Below are 16,838 nucleotides of genomic sequence, written 5' to 3' on the forward strand. Positions count from 1 at the left end.
AAAAGTAGGTATAGTCAGCATTGTGTTGGTCTGATCCTAAAATGCATCAAGCATGAAAGTTTGAAGAAATTTGAAATTAAGGTTCTAGAGGATGTAAAACCTTAATCTCGTTCACCTACAGTACCTACATATAAGTACCCGGATTCTAACTACCTGACATCCGCGGATGTATTTAGGTCATTCTCAATGTTTATTGTGCACGTAACCACCTTTCTGGCACTGCCCTGTAAAAACAGCAGTAGTGTAAGTCTGAGACATTTTGCATTTGAACTCCATTCTTACAACAGCGGCCTGTTGCGACAAATCTCACCTTTATAGTTCATGGCTGCAGGGAACTGAAGACATGCAAAAAAACAGTCATTTTAATGTGCAGGCGGATTTATTTAAGATTTTATGCAGGTCTGACACATTCTGCAAGATTCCAGATTCTGCAAGAGAAGCTCCTCCTTCACTTAAATAACCTCAAGAGAATGTGAGAATGTGCATTTTAACCCTTAACCAATAATCTAATAATTAACTAATCACCACCTGCTAAGCCTGTGTACTGTACAAGTGATAGAGGCCTCTACTGGCAAGTCACTGCCTTTATTACAGTCCAATCAAAGACTGGCATGACACCCTTACTGTATAAAACACTTTCTCTTCTAATGTGAAACATGCACAACTCATAAACGCCAAGAGGAATATATTTATTTCTATTCCTGGACTGACCAAAATGTTTCCAGTACTCTCAGAACACATATAAACTCCTCCAAAGATTGGGCCTGTGGGCCAAAGTCACACATTCCTTCAACCCTACAGATTGCCCAGCTAGACACTGGTATTATGTATTTTTTTAATTTCTCAATTGCTTGACTATGAAAAGTTAAAAACAAATATACAGTACTCAGCATTAGGCACCTTATTTTTCACAATGCAAAAAAAAATGCATTACAATAGATTGGTTAACACAAATGTATTGTATTCAATTGTGCAGAACATGAGGTGTGTGGATGGCATTTGGAACTCAGACACTCCAGCAACAAAGTCAGCACCTTGGAAACCCCAAGACTAAAGTATGCCCGCTCTTACAGGTGGTGCAGAGTGGGACTGGTCCTCTGTGTTGACGCCTTGTTCCTCAAGACACTTTGCAGTCCTGCACTCAGTACTGACACTCGCAATAACAACAGCAGAAAGAGCTCTGGAAGTTAAACCCCATGAGAAATATGAAGAACAGGAGAGTGGTGAAAGACAAGAGGGGCTCATTCAGCTCATTTAGCTTGTTTGTTTTTTTCTAACTGATCCCAGGATCTCACTCAGCCACTTGCTGAATGAAGCCAGGGTACCAGCTGTAACAACATGGCCAGACTGCTTGTTCCTTTGAGCCTGGTTACCTGTCTCTGGACTGCTTTCAGAGCAGCGGTATGTATTTTGGAATATAGTGAGCAATATTGAACACAATATTCAGCCAGGAGGGTGGAGCAGTGGCTCTGTGGCTAAGGATCTGTGCCTGTGGCTGGAAGGTTGCTGGTTCAAATCCCACAGCTGGCAGAGGAATCCTACTCTGTTGGGCTCCTGAGCAAGGCCCTTAACCCCAACTGCTCCAGGGGTGCTGTTCAATGGCAGACCCTGTGCTCTGACCCCAGGCTCTCTCCCTGTCTGTGTGTCTAATGGAGAGCAAGCTGGGGTATGTGAAAAGATAATTCCTAATGCAAGAAATTGTAAAGGGTTAATAAAGTGATGTTATATCAGCCTGCAGCTCAGCAGTGTGAGCCTGGCCAGTACCTGAATGGGAGACTTCCTGGGAAAGACAAGGCTGCTGCTGGAAGCCTTCTGAAAATCTAAACTTATGATATTGTACACTCTGTATCCACTAGTGCTGTTGTTCAAAGAACTCTTAACAAGCTGAGCAATACCTCCTGTATCTCTTCTAAATCCACGTGGTTGGTTTACACATCTTTAGAAAGAAGAAAAAAATCAGATGATGTTTACAATGAGGAACCATGCTTTACATATGCAAACGTGAAACCATGAGTGATAATTTCATCAGGGGTAATAAACCGGGAATAATGAACTGGGCTTTAGGGAAAATCGCTACACTAACGAAAATGTTATGCATTTTACATTGAATATTTAATTTTTACGAACTAAGACAATAGTACATAACTTTCCTCAAGAAAATACGTTCATATTTCTTGAAATTGCTGTAGCCAAAAATTGTCATTGCTGGTTTAGCTGTCGGAGGATTTTCGTGAGAAATGACATAACGTTGAATTGCATCACGCAACGTATTGTGACGTCACTGCTACAAACGCAGGTTTTTACTTCATGAACTCCGACGCCGGAGCCAGACCCCGGGACCAGAAGAGCTAGGAGCGGCACAAGATAAGAGTAATTAGTCCTGTAGAACCTGAAGTGAACGACAGAAGGTCAGCTTACGGTGTGTTACTCGACTGCCTACATCACGCGTTTACGTTCATTTTACGCTCATTATTTTACTGTACGTTCAAAAACGTGTCTCGACCTCCTTTATATTTATAAGCGAATTTGCTTTGTACTTTCTTAAGGGAATATTCTCTTACTATCACTTGGCAACGTTGCGCAGTACGCTTTTAATTAAAATCTTTTATCAAATAAGAGGGGGTCATTTATTTTTGTTAGGGTTATTTTCGGCTATTGTTCTATCGACAGTATTTTTTTTCAGGTAGTTGGAAGTAATGTTTAAAAGCGGTTTCATCATTACATAATCCTACACGCACGTAGTTGGCTTGCTTCATTCTCCTCAGCACTATCCGATACGAATATCTAAAAAAAACCCGTGTGTGCATAGTGCGTTTATGCAATCACAGGTTTGGGACAGGGAGCGCCGAGATGTTCAAGCCCCCACCAACACTCATCGTGCCCTACGGCCTGAGAAGCCTGCTGGCGTCCGTCAGCAGGGCTGTGGTGACGGAGCAGCCGCCGCAGATACGCAGCTTCATCGCCTCCTACTGCTCCGAGCTGCTCTCCTACAGGAACGGTGGGCGGCTGTTCCGTTTCGCGGGCCGAGCGCAGCCGAGAGAAAGCATCTGTTTTTATATTTACTGTACTGCACCTGTGTTCTGATTTTTCAGAAAATCCTTCCACGGACATAAAGGACCTCGCAAAGCAATTTCAAGAACTAAGAGGTAGGCTGTCATTTAATACAGTTACACGTGTGAATAATATGTACGTTTGATGAATAAATTAGTGGGCAATGCTTGACATAGCTTGGTGCCTACAGCTACAAACGTTGATGTGTGAAATTTGTGATATTTATCCATTTGTGTCTATCTTATTTGGTGATAGATAATAATACAGAACACTGCAGCAAAGAATTGTACATAATCTTTACCGAAACATTCTCTTAAAGTTTATACATTGCAGAAACATCTATTCACACTTAATTTTAGCCTTGCAGAGGAGAACACTTGTGGTGAAAGGTGGGAAGTAAGCAGAAGGTCACTTTGATGTAAATGCGTGTTGAGAAAAAGGCATAGAGTTTGATTTTGAAGGAACAGATGAAGGGGAATTCTGAAGAATAATAAAAACAGCTGCACTGTTATTCAGAAGCTTCAAAGTAAAAGAGGTGAATCTGTTGAAGTTGCGATGGGTTGGCACCCCATGTGGTTTTCAGGTCTCTGTCGCTGTGCTTCCGGGATAGGCTAGATTGCTGTGAGCGTCACCAAGATATGGAGCTTTCTGGTCGTGGGTGGAGAATGTGTTAGAACTGGTGCTCCACTTGTCCCTCTGTAAAACTTTTCAAATCCACGTCTTTCCTTTTATATTGTGAGTGCCAGAAGTTGTTACCTTATAAATGCTTATACTGTATACTGTATGATACCTGTTGAAAACAGGAGTTGAAAAAAGAGTTTATTTCCAGTTGAGCAAATATTTTTTAAATCTTGCTTATTAAACTGATGAAGCAGGAGAGAATCGCCTACAGCACTTTAAGTTAGACATAAGACTTGCGATCAAGTTAAGTAACATGAATGTAGGTGCTGTAATGTTAGTCCTGACAACTAATCAGAGCTCTAATGTTTGCAGAAGAGGAGGTTCAAGTGGCAGAGGAGAAGAAGACAGCAACAGCACCTTGGATTGCAGTGGATGTGTTAGATGAAGCATCTCTCCAACCCGAAGCATCTGAAGACATTATACACATTCATAATGAACCTTCCTGTGCACGAGATGGTGATTCTCCGTCTCCCCTTCGTGCATCCTCGTCAGAAACCAGTCAGCCTGTTCCTGAGACCCCCTCGGTCAGTGGACGAGTGGAGGAGCTTGTAGATCATCAGCAGCCACTGATGTGGAGTTCCTCTGCCATACAGTCTGGTCCAGGTGATTCTCCTGTTCACGCCAGTCCTGTAGAAGCAGGAGAAAGTGAGAAAGCACTCTGTGGCAAAACGACTTCGCAGTCTTCACATATCACATGTGAACCCAACTCCCAGAAAGTGCCTTCAATGCAAGATGTCACACAAGTGAAGCCATCGCCACCCGGGTATGAAGACACCCAAGAAAACGAACCTGAAATAAGTTATATTGAGGGTAGTGTTTGTGAGAGGTCCAGTGAAGGTGATGGAGATTTGAAAGGTGCAGCTCAGCCGCTGTCTGCTGAAGTACATATTCAGTCCATACATGTAGGCCATGCAGAGCTTGTTCCTGTGCCCAAAGTTTCTCCTTTATTTGCAGAAGTGGTTTCTGCGGGTGATATTCTGAATCAAGAGGAAGATGGCACGGTATCCGCAGTCGGTGTTGGGCAACCAATTTCTTATTTTGCAAAAGATTCAGCTTCTTGTGATGCAAAGACACCTCCTAAACAGCCTTCCAAAACCGAATCTTTGGCGGATACCAGCAATTACAGCTCCAGTACTGTTCATGCAGTAGATAGCAAAGATGTGGCACCTTCTCAAGCATCTGTTAGCACTCCAGCTGGTGAAGAAGAGATACATAAGCCTGTTGTTGTGAGATCAGCTGTATTCCAGAGAGTTCCATCAGATAAATTAGTTAGCACATTGGACACAGTCTTGATCACTACAGCTTCTGTTCCCTCTGAGAATATAATCATTATTCATGCTGAAAATCTCCCTGAAACAATAGTATTCCAAAGTAAGGCTCAGACATCGAAGGACAATTTAGAACATTCCAGCTCAGTCAGTATTCCTGCTGCCCTCCATCTGGACCAAGAGGGACAATCAGCGATTATAGAAACCACCGCTGAAGCAGTTGTATACCACAAAGTTCCTTCTGTTCACGAACTGCTTCCACCATCATTGATCGTGGATAAAATTCCATCGGCTCCGCTAGAAGTGTCACCTGATCAGAAAGCAAGCACAGCAGACCACATTCCCGAAGAGCTTGCTTCTCAAGAGGACCTGGGCAGTGAGCAGGGCAGCCTGACTCTCGGGTCTTCTGAAGGACCCGTCCCTTCTGTACTTGAAGAAGTGCCAACCACTGAACCAAAAACAGAGACGCCCACTGAACCAGGAAACGAATGCTCAAGAGCCGACAATGAAACGCCTGCACTGTCTTCGTCCTTAAGTTCAGAAATCATTTTGGAAACGACACCACCCAGCACCCAAGAGGCTGTAGAGATTTCCTTCGCCGAAAGGTTTAGGCTGCCTTCTATCCAGTTAGCAGTTGCTGAAACAAAGGCCTTGATAAGATTGCTGGTAGCTCCATTGCAACTGAAAAAGAAGCCTGGTAATATTAATACCTTTCATATGAATATGCAGATATTACTGACTTAGAATACTTTAAAGTTCGTAATATTGAGTATTTTATATTGGCTGAATCTACCATGGTAAGAGAACAGAAATTACTTTTGTGCTGTGCACTTTTTCACCTCACATTTCAGATCTGGCTAGCAAAACAGTGTGTGTTGTGTTGAAATGAAGCATGTATATGTTTTCAAGTAAAATTGACAATTATTTTTAAAAAGTTAGGTACATCAATTAGACCCAGTCATTTATTTTATTGTCTGTATACTGTATCTAGATGAGGTTTAGATCTATTGTTGCTTAGATGTTTATGTTCTTATGGATGTACAGTGGCAATATAAAAAATAATATGACTAATATAATGTATATACAGTATACTTGCCAAAGTACAATAGAAACAGATACAAATGATTTTGAGAAGCTAGAAGTACAAAATCTTATTTTTTTTAAAAGAGTTGTTTTTTTTTAAATAAGAGATGTCTTGACTGCTCCTTCAGTCTCTCCCGCAGAGAGTCCTTCACAAGAAGGAGAAGACGAGAGTATAACAGTTTCAGACACTGTGCTATCAGACACTGCCAGCGCAGCCGATGCTGAGAAAAAATGTCTTGGAGATTCATTGCACGTGTCTCCTACATCAGGTGTGAAGAAACCCAGCCCCAGTTATGGCATGAAGACTCACATGTATTTGCCTAGATTTTCAACCAGGACGTACTTAGTTGTACAAATGCTGTTGGAGGAGTTAATGGGGAATTGGCCATTAGTGTGTATTGAACTCCCAGTCCAATTCAAGGCTGTGAGGGAGCTGGAGCCTGTCCCGGCAAGCAACAGGCGCAAAGCAGGGTCCACCCTGCAGGGGACGCCAGTCCATTGCAGCGCACAAACACACACTCACTCACAACAGAGCCAGTTTTCCAAGAAACCAGTTAACCCACCATCATGTCTTTGGACTGTGAGAGGAGACCGGAGAACGCAAACATGGGGAGAACATACAGACTCCGTGCAGATAGCACACAGAATTGAACTCGGGGCCCCAGCAGTGCAAGGCAGCAATGCTGTCTGCTGTGCCGCACCTGTGTTGAACTTCATTAGCTTGAATTCAATAAACAAACAAATGCTTCATCTGAACTGTGCTGCCCTCAGCCCTGCAGTGCATCTAGACCTCATTCGTGCTGATAAACTCCTTGTCTTTAAAGGTTTGAAGTCTTCACATTATATATGAGGATTCTATAGGTTATTGTAGAACACCGTGCCTCGCAATCAAGACCATTATCGTAAATATTTAATTATGTTTTAAAAAAAGGCAATGCTGAAACTCTTGTTGTTTTCCTAAGTGGGAGGTGTGAAAGAGGACCACCCAGTTTCTGAACTAGGGCAGGTTTTGCCCTCTCCTGAAGAGGGCAATCGAGCTCAAGAAGCCCCTGAGGCAAGTGGCTCTGAGGGTGAAGGCTGTGTAGCTGCGCCTGCTCTTCTCCAGGTGTCTCAAGAAGGGCCGACGCTGGAGAGGGGGTTCGGTAAGGCTTTCCAAGAGTTGGGTTTGGAACTGTAAGATTGATCTTTTTGTCTTCAAATCTAGCCTGTGGTGTTCTCATCAGTTTTTGAAATGGGAGGGAGAAGAACCAGTTTAAAACAATGCTATGATTTTTCTAAATTATTGTATAACACATTTGCAACAAAGTTGCCTGTTGTAATTGTACTCAACTCAGATGTACCCCCTTCTCACTAAAAGTCAGTGTGAAAATGGATGGATGGATGAATAATCCTGTTTTTACAAATTTGTTAACATGGTTTTTGTCTGTTTACTGTATGTGAACCAGGTGAAGGAGCTCAGCTGACAGAGGACTCTGATGCGCTAGTGCTGGCAAGGCCAGAAGACCCTGTTCTTCTCCGGGGTGAAGACTCCCCAGCAGAAGAGCCCAGAGCAGCTGACAGAAGGGAGCCCTCTCACAGTCTGCTGGAATGTGTTGTTCAGGCCCCCGATACTCTACAGACCTCTGCAGTCCCCAGTGAAGAAACACAAACTGGTGAGGCAACACCCGTCATGTATTTTCTACCAATAAGAACGTTGACAATTATAAACAAGGAGTCAAGCTTGTAATCTGGCTTGTTCTAAAGACCCCTGCAGGAAGTTTGTGAATCATGTCCACAATACGGCAAGTTTCAGCAGCTGATAAACTCCATTTACCATTTACTGTAAAGTTTTTTTTTAACATGCCGTAGAGTTGGAGACAATATGAAATACTGTCATTGAGCTGCCCTGAATGTACAGGTATCAGCTAGGTTGTTAGGTTCTGCTTATGAAGAAGTCACATGAAATTTTTATTCTTGATTTTCCCTTGCTGGTAGAGAGCTATACGGAGAGCGGCAGACCTGACGATGTCTGTGAAATACAGTGTCAAACCATCCCAGAAGACACTGAAAATACTTCAGTCCAGGGGACGTCTGTACCTGAAGTCCCTTCAGCCCTGGAACTCAGTGAAGAGGAGGCACCAGGAATATCACTGACCTCCTCTGACCTGCAGATTATAGAAAAGGACTCTGGTACTGTTATTTTTCTTGATTGCTCTATTATATCGATAGAGAAAATAAGCATGTGATTTTACTTTTACTCTTTTAATTTTATTGTCAATGCACAAATAAAATCTGACTGGAAATTTTAAGCAAATACGTTTTCTATTTATGAGCTTGAGCTTGCTTGCGGTTTCAGGTTTTCCATTAGAGGCTGCGCTGGACAGTGAGCTAGCAGAACAGGACACAGGGATGTGCCCATTCCCAGTGCCTCTGCAGGCTGAAGAGCCCTCTGCTCCTGAGGGCTGGGTGGGAACAGGACTGGAGACACCGCAGGGCTCCACACATAAGCAGCGTGAAGAGCATAAACCTGGTAATGAGGCGGTTTTTAAATCCATTTCCACCTCCATTTCTTACAGACCTAGCATGGCCTCCTTCTAGTGAGCTTAACACTTCCGCTGCGTGTATTGTAATTAAATTATATCCGTTTAGATTTTGACTTCTAATTATAACTGAAAGAAAAAATTGAGTGCATTTAAGGTTCTTTGAACACTCCTTTGGGTGTTTTGGAAGTGTTGCTATTACATAAACACAGCTTGAGGTAGGTAGTGGCTGTTTTTGTTTTGATTGGTACTGTATATGTAATAGATCTGAAGTACTTCTTTAGTTTCTAACATAGAGTTGATCCGATTTGATGCATTTGATTTAAAATAAAAACATTTTCAGATTAAAATGCCCTTCTCAGAAACACACTGATCATCAGTTGTTCTGTCTTTTTGATCTTTCATTGCACTTTTGCTTGCTAGTAGAGAGCCCAGAGGACAGTCCCAGCCCTGAGGGGGTCTCCGAGCCGCTGCCCCCCACTAGCCCTGACAACACATCTCCTTTCCAGCCTGGAGGAGCCCCAGCCCAGGACACCTCTGCTGATGAAAAATTTAAAACCGTGGAAAAGAAACCTGGCAAGATAATGTTTCAGACTTTTTGAAACTTGCATGTGAAGGGCTGCTTTCATTAGTAGCACAATCTGTTAACATTATTGTGCACCTGTTGATGAGGCCAGCACATGACGTCTTAGAACAACAGTTTTTGCTTTTTTTGTGTTTGAAGTATGAAAGAATTTTATAACAGAAGTTAGGGAGGAACGTTAGATCTTAATTTCGCACACTACCTTTTTCTTGCATATATACAGTAAGTCTGGCACCCACGACTTCCTTTCACCTACAGTAGCTCTCCCTCTCATCTTCCTCCCCATATACACCTGGCTCACTCCCCGCAATAATGAGGGGGTGTGGTCAGCTCATCCTCACGACTGGGTACCATGTTCTCTGCTCCTGTAGGCAAGGCTCACCACATACAGTACTTTCTACACATCACCCCGCTGCTGTATCTCATGGATTAGGATTCAGCACAACTACAGACTTATTGGATATGCAGTAACTGGATAATTCACTATTTATGTCATTACCTACAGTATGATCTTTTGTCTTTTATCTTTAACCTCTGATTAGAAATATGAAAAAGAAACAGAAAATAACTTTGGCTGGCCTTCTCTTCCAGGCGTGCCGGTAGAAAGTGAGGAACACTCTGTGGTTCCACAGGACGAAGAGCCCTCCATCAGGACGTCTAGTCTGGAGGCCCGGGTGGGAGCGGGACCAAAGACACACGAGCAAGGTGAAGAAAACAAAAATCTAGTGATTTCCTTTTATTTTAAAGAAAAACATACTAAATGTACTTTGTTTCGGCAGTATTTTAAAAAGTTTGTGCCTTGCTAGCAGAGAGGCCATTGGAAACAGCGTCTGACCACCCTGACGTTACCTCCGTACCGGAGGCTCCTGAAGAGGACAGACTAGGAACTGCCCCCGAAAAATCAGAAACCTCAGATGAGCCGCAGGCTGTAGAGAAGGAGCCTAGTGAGATGATATTTCTCATTTGCTTCAATGTTTGATCCTTTTCCTTTAGAATGTAAATTCTCGAATTAGCTGAGTCAATATGATCATGTTTGAAACATCAGCGAGTAGCCTGGATACAGTGCCGGACAGTTCCTCTCATTCACGCCTCTGCTCTTCCTCTTTTAATAAAGCAAATGTGGATATGCTGGACAATCTGTTTTTGCCAGTGGCTCATTTGGACACGGAGCGCGAAGATGTGGAAGCGATGCTACCCCGAAGCCCTGACGTGACTGTCCTGCCTGTGCAGCCCGCCCACCCTCCTGTGGGACCCCCCGAACCCCAGCAGGTGTCCACACCAGTGGGCGAAACTGAGTGTGCAGGAAGTGGCCGAGTCACACCACCGGCGTCTCAAGAGCCGAGCACTCTGACACAGCCCGGTACGTTTAATGTTTTCACCATTGGACGCTCCCGAGTAAGAACCGTAAAAGGAGTATGAACAGTTATTGATTTTCTCTCTCTTTCCTAGCATTAATCCCGCATCAGCAGGGTCCGCTTGTCGGCACACCAGTCTCCATTTGGTGGTTTGAACCAAATCTTTGAGCTGACGTTGCCATTAACTGCGACCGAGAAATACTTCAACTGGCGCGTCGCTCCGCCTGCTGTCAGAGTGGGGGCGGGGGGGGGAGGAGAACAAAGTAATATAGCCAATTCAATTTTAATGACCACAGAGAGTCAGGACCTCGGTTTTACGTCTCATCCGAAGGACGGCGCTTATTTACAGTATAGTGTCCCCGTCACTATACTGGGGCATTAGGACCCACCTGGACCGCAGGGTGAGCGCCCCCTGCTGGCCTCACTAACACCTCTTCCAGCAGCAACCTTAGTTTTTCCCAGGAGGTCTCTTATCCAGGTACTGACCAGACTCACACCTGCTTAACTTCAGTGGGTTGCCAGTTGTGAGTTGCAGGGTGATATGGCTGCTGGCCTGAACAGTTATTGATTTTACACTGTGAGAATCTTTCAGTTAAGTACCAGAAATTATGCTGTATAATCACAAAATTCCCTTCCCTTCCCAAAACAGTAAAACCTTTTATTACTTATAGCTTGTTTTCAATTGATTCTCAAAAATTTTTATGTGTGTATACAGTATGTACAAAATGATGGATGTAACTGTTCAGAATGTTACTTGAAAACAGTATGAACCTCATTGGTTGTTTTACCTGCATAGATACAAGACAAGATAAGATTTATTGTCCCCTGAGGGAAACAGTGGTTCATATGTTCACTGTACATTACTGTGCTCTCGTTTCTGTAATTCTCCATCAGAGAAATGTTATGAACACAAATCAGACTGGGAGTGTTCCTAAAAACCACCGCCTTCACTCAGTGAAATGAGCGTTTTTCTCTCCTTCATGTTGGTCTCCTGTTCCTTTTCTCCCTGAAGCCCATGACCGCCAGGCCCCAGCTGTCTCAGAAGCTGAACATGTTGCTGGTTCACCAGACACCCGTGAAAAATCAGCTATGATCAGGCGTGTGGATCAGGAGACTGGTCAGGCTTCACTTCAGTGTTTTTAGTTATAGGCTGAAGTCTCATGTTGTACACAAATAGCCGTGCAATTAAGAGCTAATGCGTCAAGTGGCATATTCAAGGTTTTCCTAGAATATCCTAAGATTGCTGTTTTTGGTCCCCTTTTTAATTTTAATAAAATGCTCATGTGGTCTTCTTGCCTTTCAACAAGAAAAAAGCTATTTGAAAATCTGTAACAAGGTGTAATAAGGTTACCTGACTGCTACATAACATATTTAACAAGATGACTTTGCAATGCAGACTTATGGTAGTTTATTATTGTGTTGAAGAATCTCTTTGAATATAAAATTAACATAACCCTTTACAGTCTCATTACCTCTGTCCAATGCATCAGGCTAAAATCATCTCTGAAACTTGGCATCTTCTGTCTCCAAAGATGAAGAGCTTCTACAGCCTGAAAGTGCATCTTCTCACATCCCTGCCAGGACAGAACCTGCTCCTTCAGAGTGTCTAGCAGAAACCCCAGAGGATTCACTAACTGAATCTGGAAGACAAGGTGGATAAATGGAAACAGGCGTGTTGTTTCATTTTCAATAATGATAAACCAGTATAAGCACTTAAAGTATTAGGAATCCAATCAACATGAAGAATGCAGTTAACGTCTGAGTTCATCAGAGTAATAAATGACATATGAAAATGTATAATAAAGGAAGCCGAGCCCCCTTCTGTGTAGCTGCAAGGTCAAATACTGAAGTGCAAACATTTGTTCACAGCTAGAATTACATCTCAGCTCCTGCTTTTTAGACAACACGGATTTCTTCTATTTTTACAATCATTTAGTCCTCCAAAACTTCAATTAAGCTTAGAAGAGTGAGATTGTGTATTGAGAATTACTGTGAATGTTCTACTTTTACCAGGGCAAAGAGGTTCTCCGATATATTGAATTAAATACACTCGTTGAATAAACATCTCTCTTCAATGAAGAAAACCTTCCTCCATTTTTCTCATTCAGCTGGGTACGTGGCCAAAGAGGAACATCAAGCTGTTGTCGAACCTTCCCCTGACACAAAAATAGCCGAAATGCCCCCAGACAGCGTTGCTGCAGAAGATATTTCAAAACTGAAATTTCCTTTATTCCTATCAGCAGTGGAGGGAGTAAAAGCCTTTGTGAAGTCAATAAAAATTCCTCTTGCGTCCCTTAATTTCACCACAGAGCCTAGTAAGTTACACAGCTCTTTGTCATGGAAACTGGTCACTGCATTTCAGAAATGAGTAGCAGATAAACCCTAAAACCTAAAGCAAGTAAAAAATCAGAAACTGTCTATCCCACTTTCAGGTGAGGGAGCTGCTGAAGAAAAAACTGAACAGGTTTCTGAAACGGCATTGCCAGCCATCCCAGAACAAAGCACTCCCTCCCAGCCAGATGCTCCTTCAGCAGTCCCCTCTGCCCAGGAAGAGAAGGAACCTGGTAATGATTATTGCTCCTTTATTAAAAAACCTCTCTGGCATAATATGCAGAATTTTTGTTATAGTTTATACTGAGCATCAAAAAAAAGTATGACTCTTATTTATGCACTTATGTTATTAGGGAAATAAAGGGGGATACATTACCTCAAGTGGACTGGTCAGCAGGGGAACCCAGTCCTCTTTAGCCAGTCTCTGTGTAGAACAGTGGGCATCAGTGGGTGTGGAACAGACATGCAGAACAACATGCTTATTGATGTGCACAACATTAATGAGAAGGGCTGGTAGGAGGGTCCAGTTGCTGTGGTCTTTTACTTATATGGTTTGGTGGAAGCCTGACTGCACAGTCCTGAGACATCACCTGCTGTCCCTCCTGCCAGCTCACGTGCCAGTATCCCAGCAGAGCAGTGCCCATCCTGGGGCTGCGCTTCGAGCAACAGGTTTCTTGCAAGACTGTCATGTTGTGGATTTTCTACTCAGCACTTTTGAGCTCTATTCAGTATTTGTGGGATGAGCTGGATTAATTTGTGTCATCTGTGGTTCAGAGATCAGTGAACGGGCGCATGTATGTCCAGGTACTGGGAGAGGAATGTGACAGAATGTCACAAGACAGTTCCTGTGACCTGGTGCACAACAGGCAGCACAAATGTCTGGCTTTTTCTTCTTCTTCTAACACAGGCCACACACAGCTAGCTTGTCACTGTAAATCCCCTGTTGATGAGAAATGTGTATTATGTGTGTTCAATAAAATCACTGAACCTGCTACAAAAAGCATTTCCTAATAACAACTGTATGTTGTAAGCGATGAACGTCTTTGTATACCTGTCATTTTTAACACTTTTTAATTGATGCTGTAGACATAAGATTTTTAAATATGACCGCCACCCCAGACATTAGAGTGTGGAAAGGTGTTTTTTCTGCATTCATAAACATTGTTCTCTGCTTTTTAAAAATAAAAACAGCATCAGAGCAACAGCAGGAAGCTGAGGAAGGCCCGGCAGCAGGCGGTGGCGTTACTGCAGATGAGCACGTAGGTCCTGGTCTTGACAGTTCAGTGCATCAAGTCTGGACATTATATCACCTGGCGCATCATGCTGAGGAAGGAACTCTGTCCACAACAGTGTTATCCCAGCCTCCTTTCAACGGGAGCGCCGCCATCAGGAGTTTTGGGCCTGGACACGTCCTGCTGACACAGCAGCTTCTTCAGAGCACACGCACAGGCGCAGAGCAGCCCACGAGCGTGCAGCAATTGGAGCCACTCCGACCCACATCCCAGGGAAGCTACCTGAGCCACAGGAGTGGGAATCTCCACCCAGCACACGCTCCTCTTTCTGGGCCACCCTGCCCGACTCTTGGGCCAGATCAATTGATCATCCAGCCTGCTTCCTCCTCCAGTACACCTTCCCAGCAAATAACAGTCCCCAATTACTTTCTAGTAGTGTCCGACAACGGAGAAGACCAGAGAAAAAGAAAGATTACCTCATCAGCAAACGTGGGTTCCAGGGATGTTAAAGCACACTTGCTTACGGGCGGAGGGATCTCACCGGTACCTGTCGGCAGTGTGAGATCTCCAGCTGCGGGGAAGCGGGACTCTTCCAGGTACCTGTCCCTTTCGATTCCACTCGACGATCTTCATCTTCCAGGCAGCAGGAGGCGAAGCCAGCTCTTGCACGTCACTACTGATGAGGGCAACCTGATTTATTCACCTGTGCACATCCATGTGGTGAACCTGGTGCAGCCCGTCGGCACAGAGGGAGCCTTCGGTGCACAAGCACAGAGGCGGCCATGCAGTGCTCCAGTCAAGCTGAGTTTGTCCAAGGCGCCCCCCTGCCAGCAAACGGATTCAGGTATAGTGGCAACACCTTGCTGCCTGAGTAAACTGAGCTTACAGTGGTATTTACGGAAGAACTTATAATATATTATACATATAATTTAAGTAGTTTCTACAATTTAATGTTGAAGAGGCTTGATTTTGTTGGTCCTGTTTACTATCTTCAATGTGTACAGGGTGACTTGGCTCAAGTAATTCAGAAACTCTTAGAAGTGGAGTATAAATGCATTTTTCAGCACAACTTCTGTCACTGATGGCTAAACTTGCCCCCGAGAGGAGGCTGTCTGTGTGGTTGCTAACTGAACTGGCTTGACTTTATCAGTGACAGTGAGGATTCTGAATACTTGAACTGAGTCCCATTGTAGTCTTCGCTAGCCAAAATTTAGTTTTAACCAGTCAAAATGGGACATTTCTCAGAGTCTGGGGATGACTCTGCTTCCTCTTCTCTGCATGTATTCCAGAGCTATAACAGCACAGCTGATGTTTGATGGATGGGCACTAGATGAGCACTTTTCCATGCCATGTGTATTACACCTTAACTTCGAGTGACAAAAGCCCCCGTTACATGACATAACTACATTTTGTGATTTATGGAATTCACTATGCTCTTTAGTGCTTAAATCTCTGATATTCTGAAAGTTTAGTTTTAAATTAGTCTCCAGCCAAATGTCACTAGTTAATTGATATTAACTATTGTGCAAAGACAACTGCAGTGCTAGTCATGCTGTACAACACTATTTAAATGACAGCACTGCATTATGTCAGTTGCTGAAGGTGCATTGCAAATTATTACATGGTATAAAGGTCTTGGATAAAAACTAATATGATTTGTCTTGTGAAATAGTGAATATCAGGAATGGTGATAAACAAGGAACAGCCAAGACTCAATGGGCCCACCAGCAAAGATAATGTAAGCTTTTTTACCTTAAGAAATTTAAAACTATGCACACAGTATCATGAACCTTGTCACCATAGCAAAATTAAATAATTTTGTGCTCAGTGTATGTTAAATCTCTAAACATGTGATATCTATATCTCTGTCCATATCTGTTTGAATTGTTTTGGTTTTTTTTAAATAATAAAGAAGTGTTACAAACACAGTAACATGCTCATCTCCTCATAATTGTTAGTAAATGTTGCTTTATAATATTCTTTTGCTTGTCCCAAACAGGTCACAACATGCTGGACGACAGGAAGGATTTCTCAGCATTGGCAGGTTTTGGCCTTTACAGATAGAAGCCTTACTTTGAGTGACCTCTTTTCCTGCGTCTTAACTTTGTGTGCTTTCAATAAACTTCATCTGCAAAGTTATTGTTATTTTTTTCTTTAAGGATATCAGGAAAAATAATGCAACTGTATTAATCCGTAATAACATTGCTGTAAATAAGATGAAAATGACAAAGTTTGTTTTTAGAGTTACACAATAGCCTTGTAGTCAATTATAACTTATATTGGAAACTTATAGAAATAATACAGGTTCATACTGTGTTAATTCTGAATACCTAAATTTGGGGGGGTGGCTCTGTGGTTAAGGATCTGTGCCTGTGGCTGGAAGGTTGTTGGTTCAAATCCCGAAGCTGGCAGAGGAATCCTACTCCGTTGGTCCCCTGAGCAAGGCCCTTCACCCCAACTGCTCCAGGGACGCTGTATACATGACTGTTCCTGCGTTCTGAGTGCAGAAGACAAGTTCAAAAAGACACATTCCTAATTCCTTTCCTGGCCTGGTGCCAAGCTGAATATTTTAGTTTGTTGTATCTTTGTTACAAATAACCGCTTTTGGCTTTTACTATGCGATTCCAAGTTAAAAGAGATTTGTTTTGTCCTAATTGACGCCTTATGTATGAATTTAAGAACTCATCATGCCCATCGCAGGACAATGCTCTCGTCTAAGCTATGCAAGCAAATGA

At 43.1% G+C, this 16,838-nt stretch overlaps 1 protein-coding gene across 1 annotated transcript; it reads left to right on the forward strand.

Moving 5' to 3' along the window:
- Positions 1 to 8,008: 8,008 nt before the first annotated feature.
- Positions 8,009 to 16,242, forward strand: LOC148831663 (uncharacterized). The gene is made up of 13 exons (XM_088919037.1): positions 8,009 to 8,252; positions 8,419 to 8,592; positions 9,026 to 9,178; positions 9,777 to 9,890; positions 9,995 to 10,129; positions 10,336 to 10,545; positions 11,553 to 11,657; positions 12,073 to 12,192; positions 12,649 to 12,855; positions 12,973 to 13,104; positions 14,063 to 14,947; positions 15,776 to 15,841; positions 16,103 to 16,242. Exons 1-12 carry the CDS (start codon positions 8,009 to 8,011, stop codon positions 15,838 to 15,840), a joined length of 2,544 nt encoding a protein of 847 aa, XP_088775163.1. The 3' UTR covers position 15,841; positions 16,103 to 16,242.
- The last annotated feature ends 596 nt before the right edge of the window (positions 16,243 to 16,838 follow it).

This window comes from Atractosteus spatula, chromosome 6 (genome assembly GCF_055471065.1).
Source record: "Atractosteus spatula isolate fAtrSpa1 chromosome 6, fAtrSpa1.hap1, whole genome shotgun sequence".
NCBI lineage: Eukaryota > Metazoa > Chordata > Actinopteri > Semionotiformes > Lepisosteidae > Atractosteus > Atractosteus spatula.

Bases quoted from the DNA above. Each gene is read 5' to 3' on its own strand.
- LOC148831663 (XM_088919037.1), top strand. From the start codon at position 8,009: ATGAAGAAGTCACATGAAATTTTTATTCTTGATTTTCCCTTGCTGGTA. The intron at 12,193-12,648 runs GTGGATAAATGG...TTTCTCATTCAG, and splicing joins AACTGAATCTGGAAGACAAG to CTGGGTACGTGGCCAAAGAG. The intron at 13,105-14,062 runs GTAATGATTATT...AAATAAAAACAG, and splicing joins CCAGGAAGAGAAGGAACCTG to CATCAGAGCAACAGCAGGAA.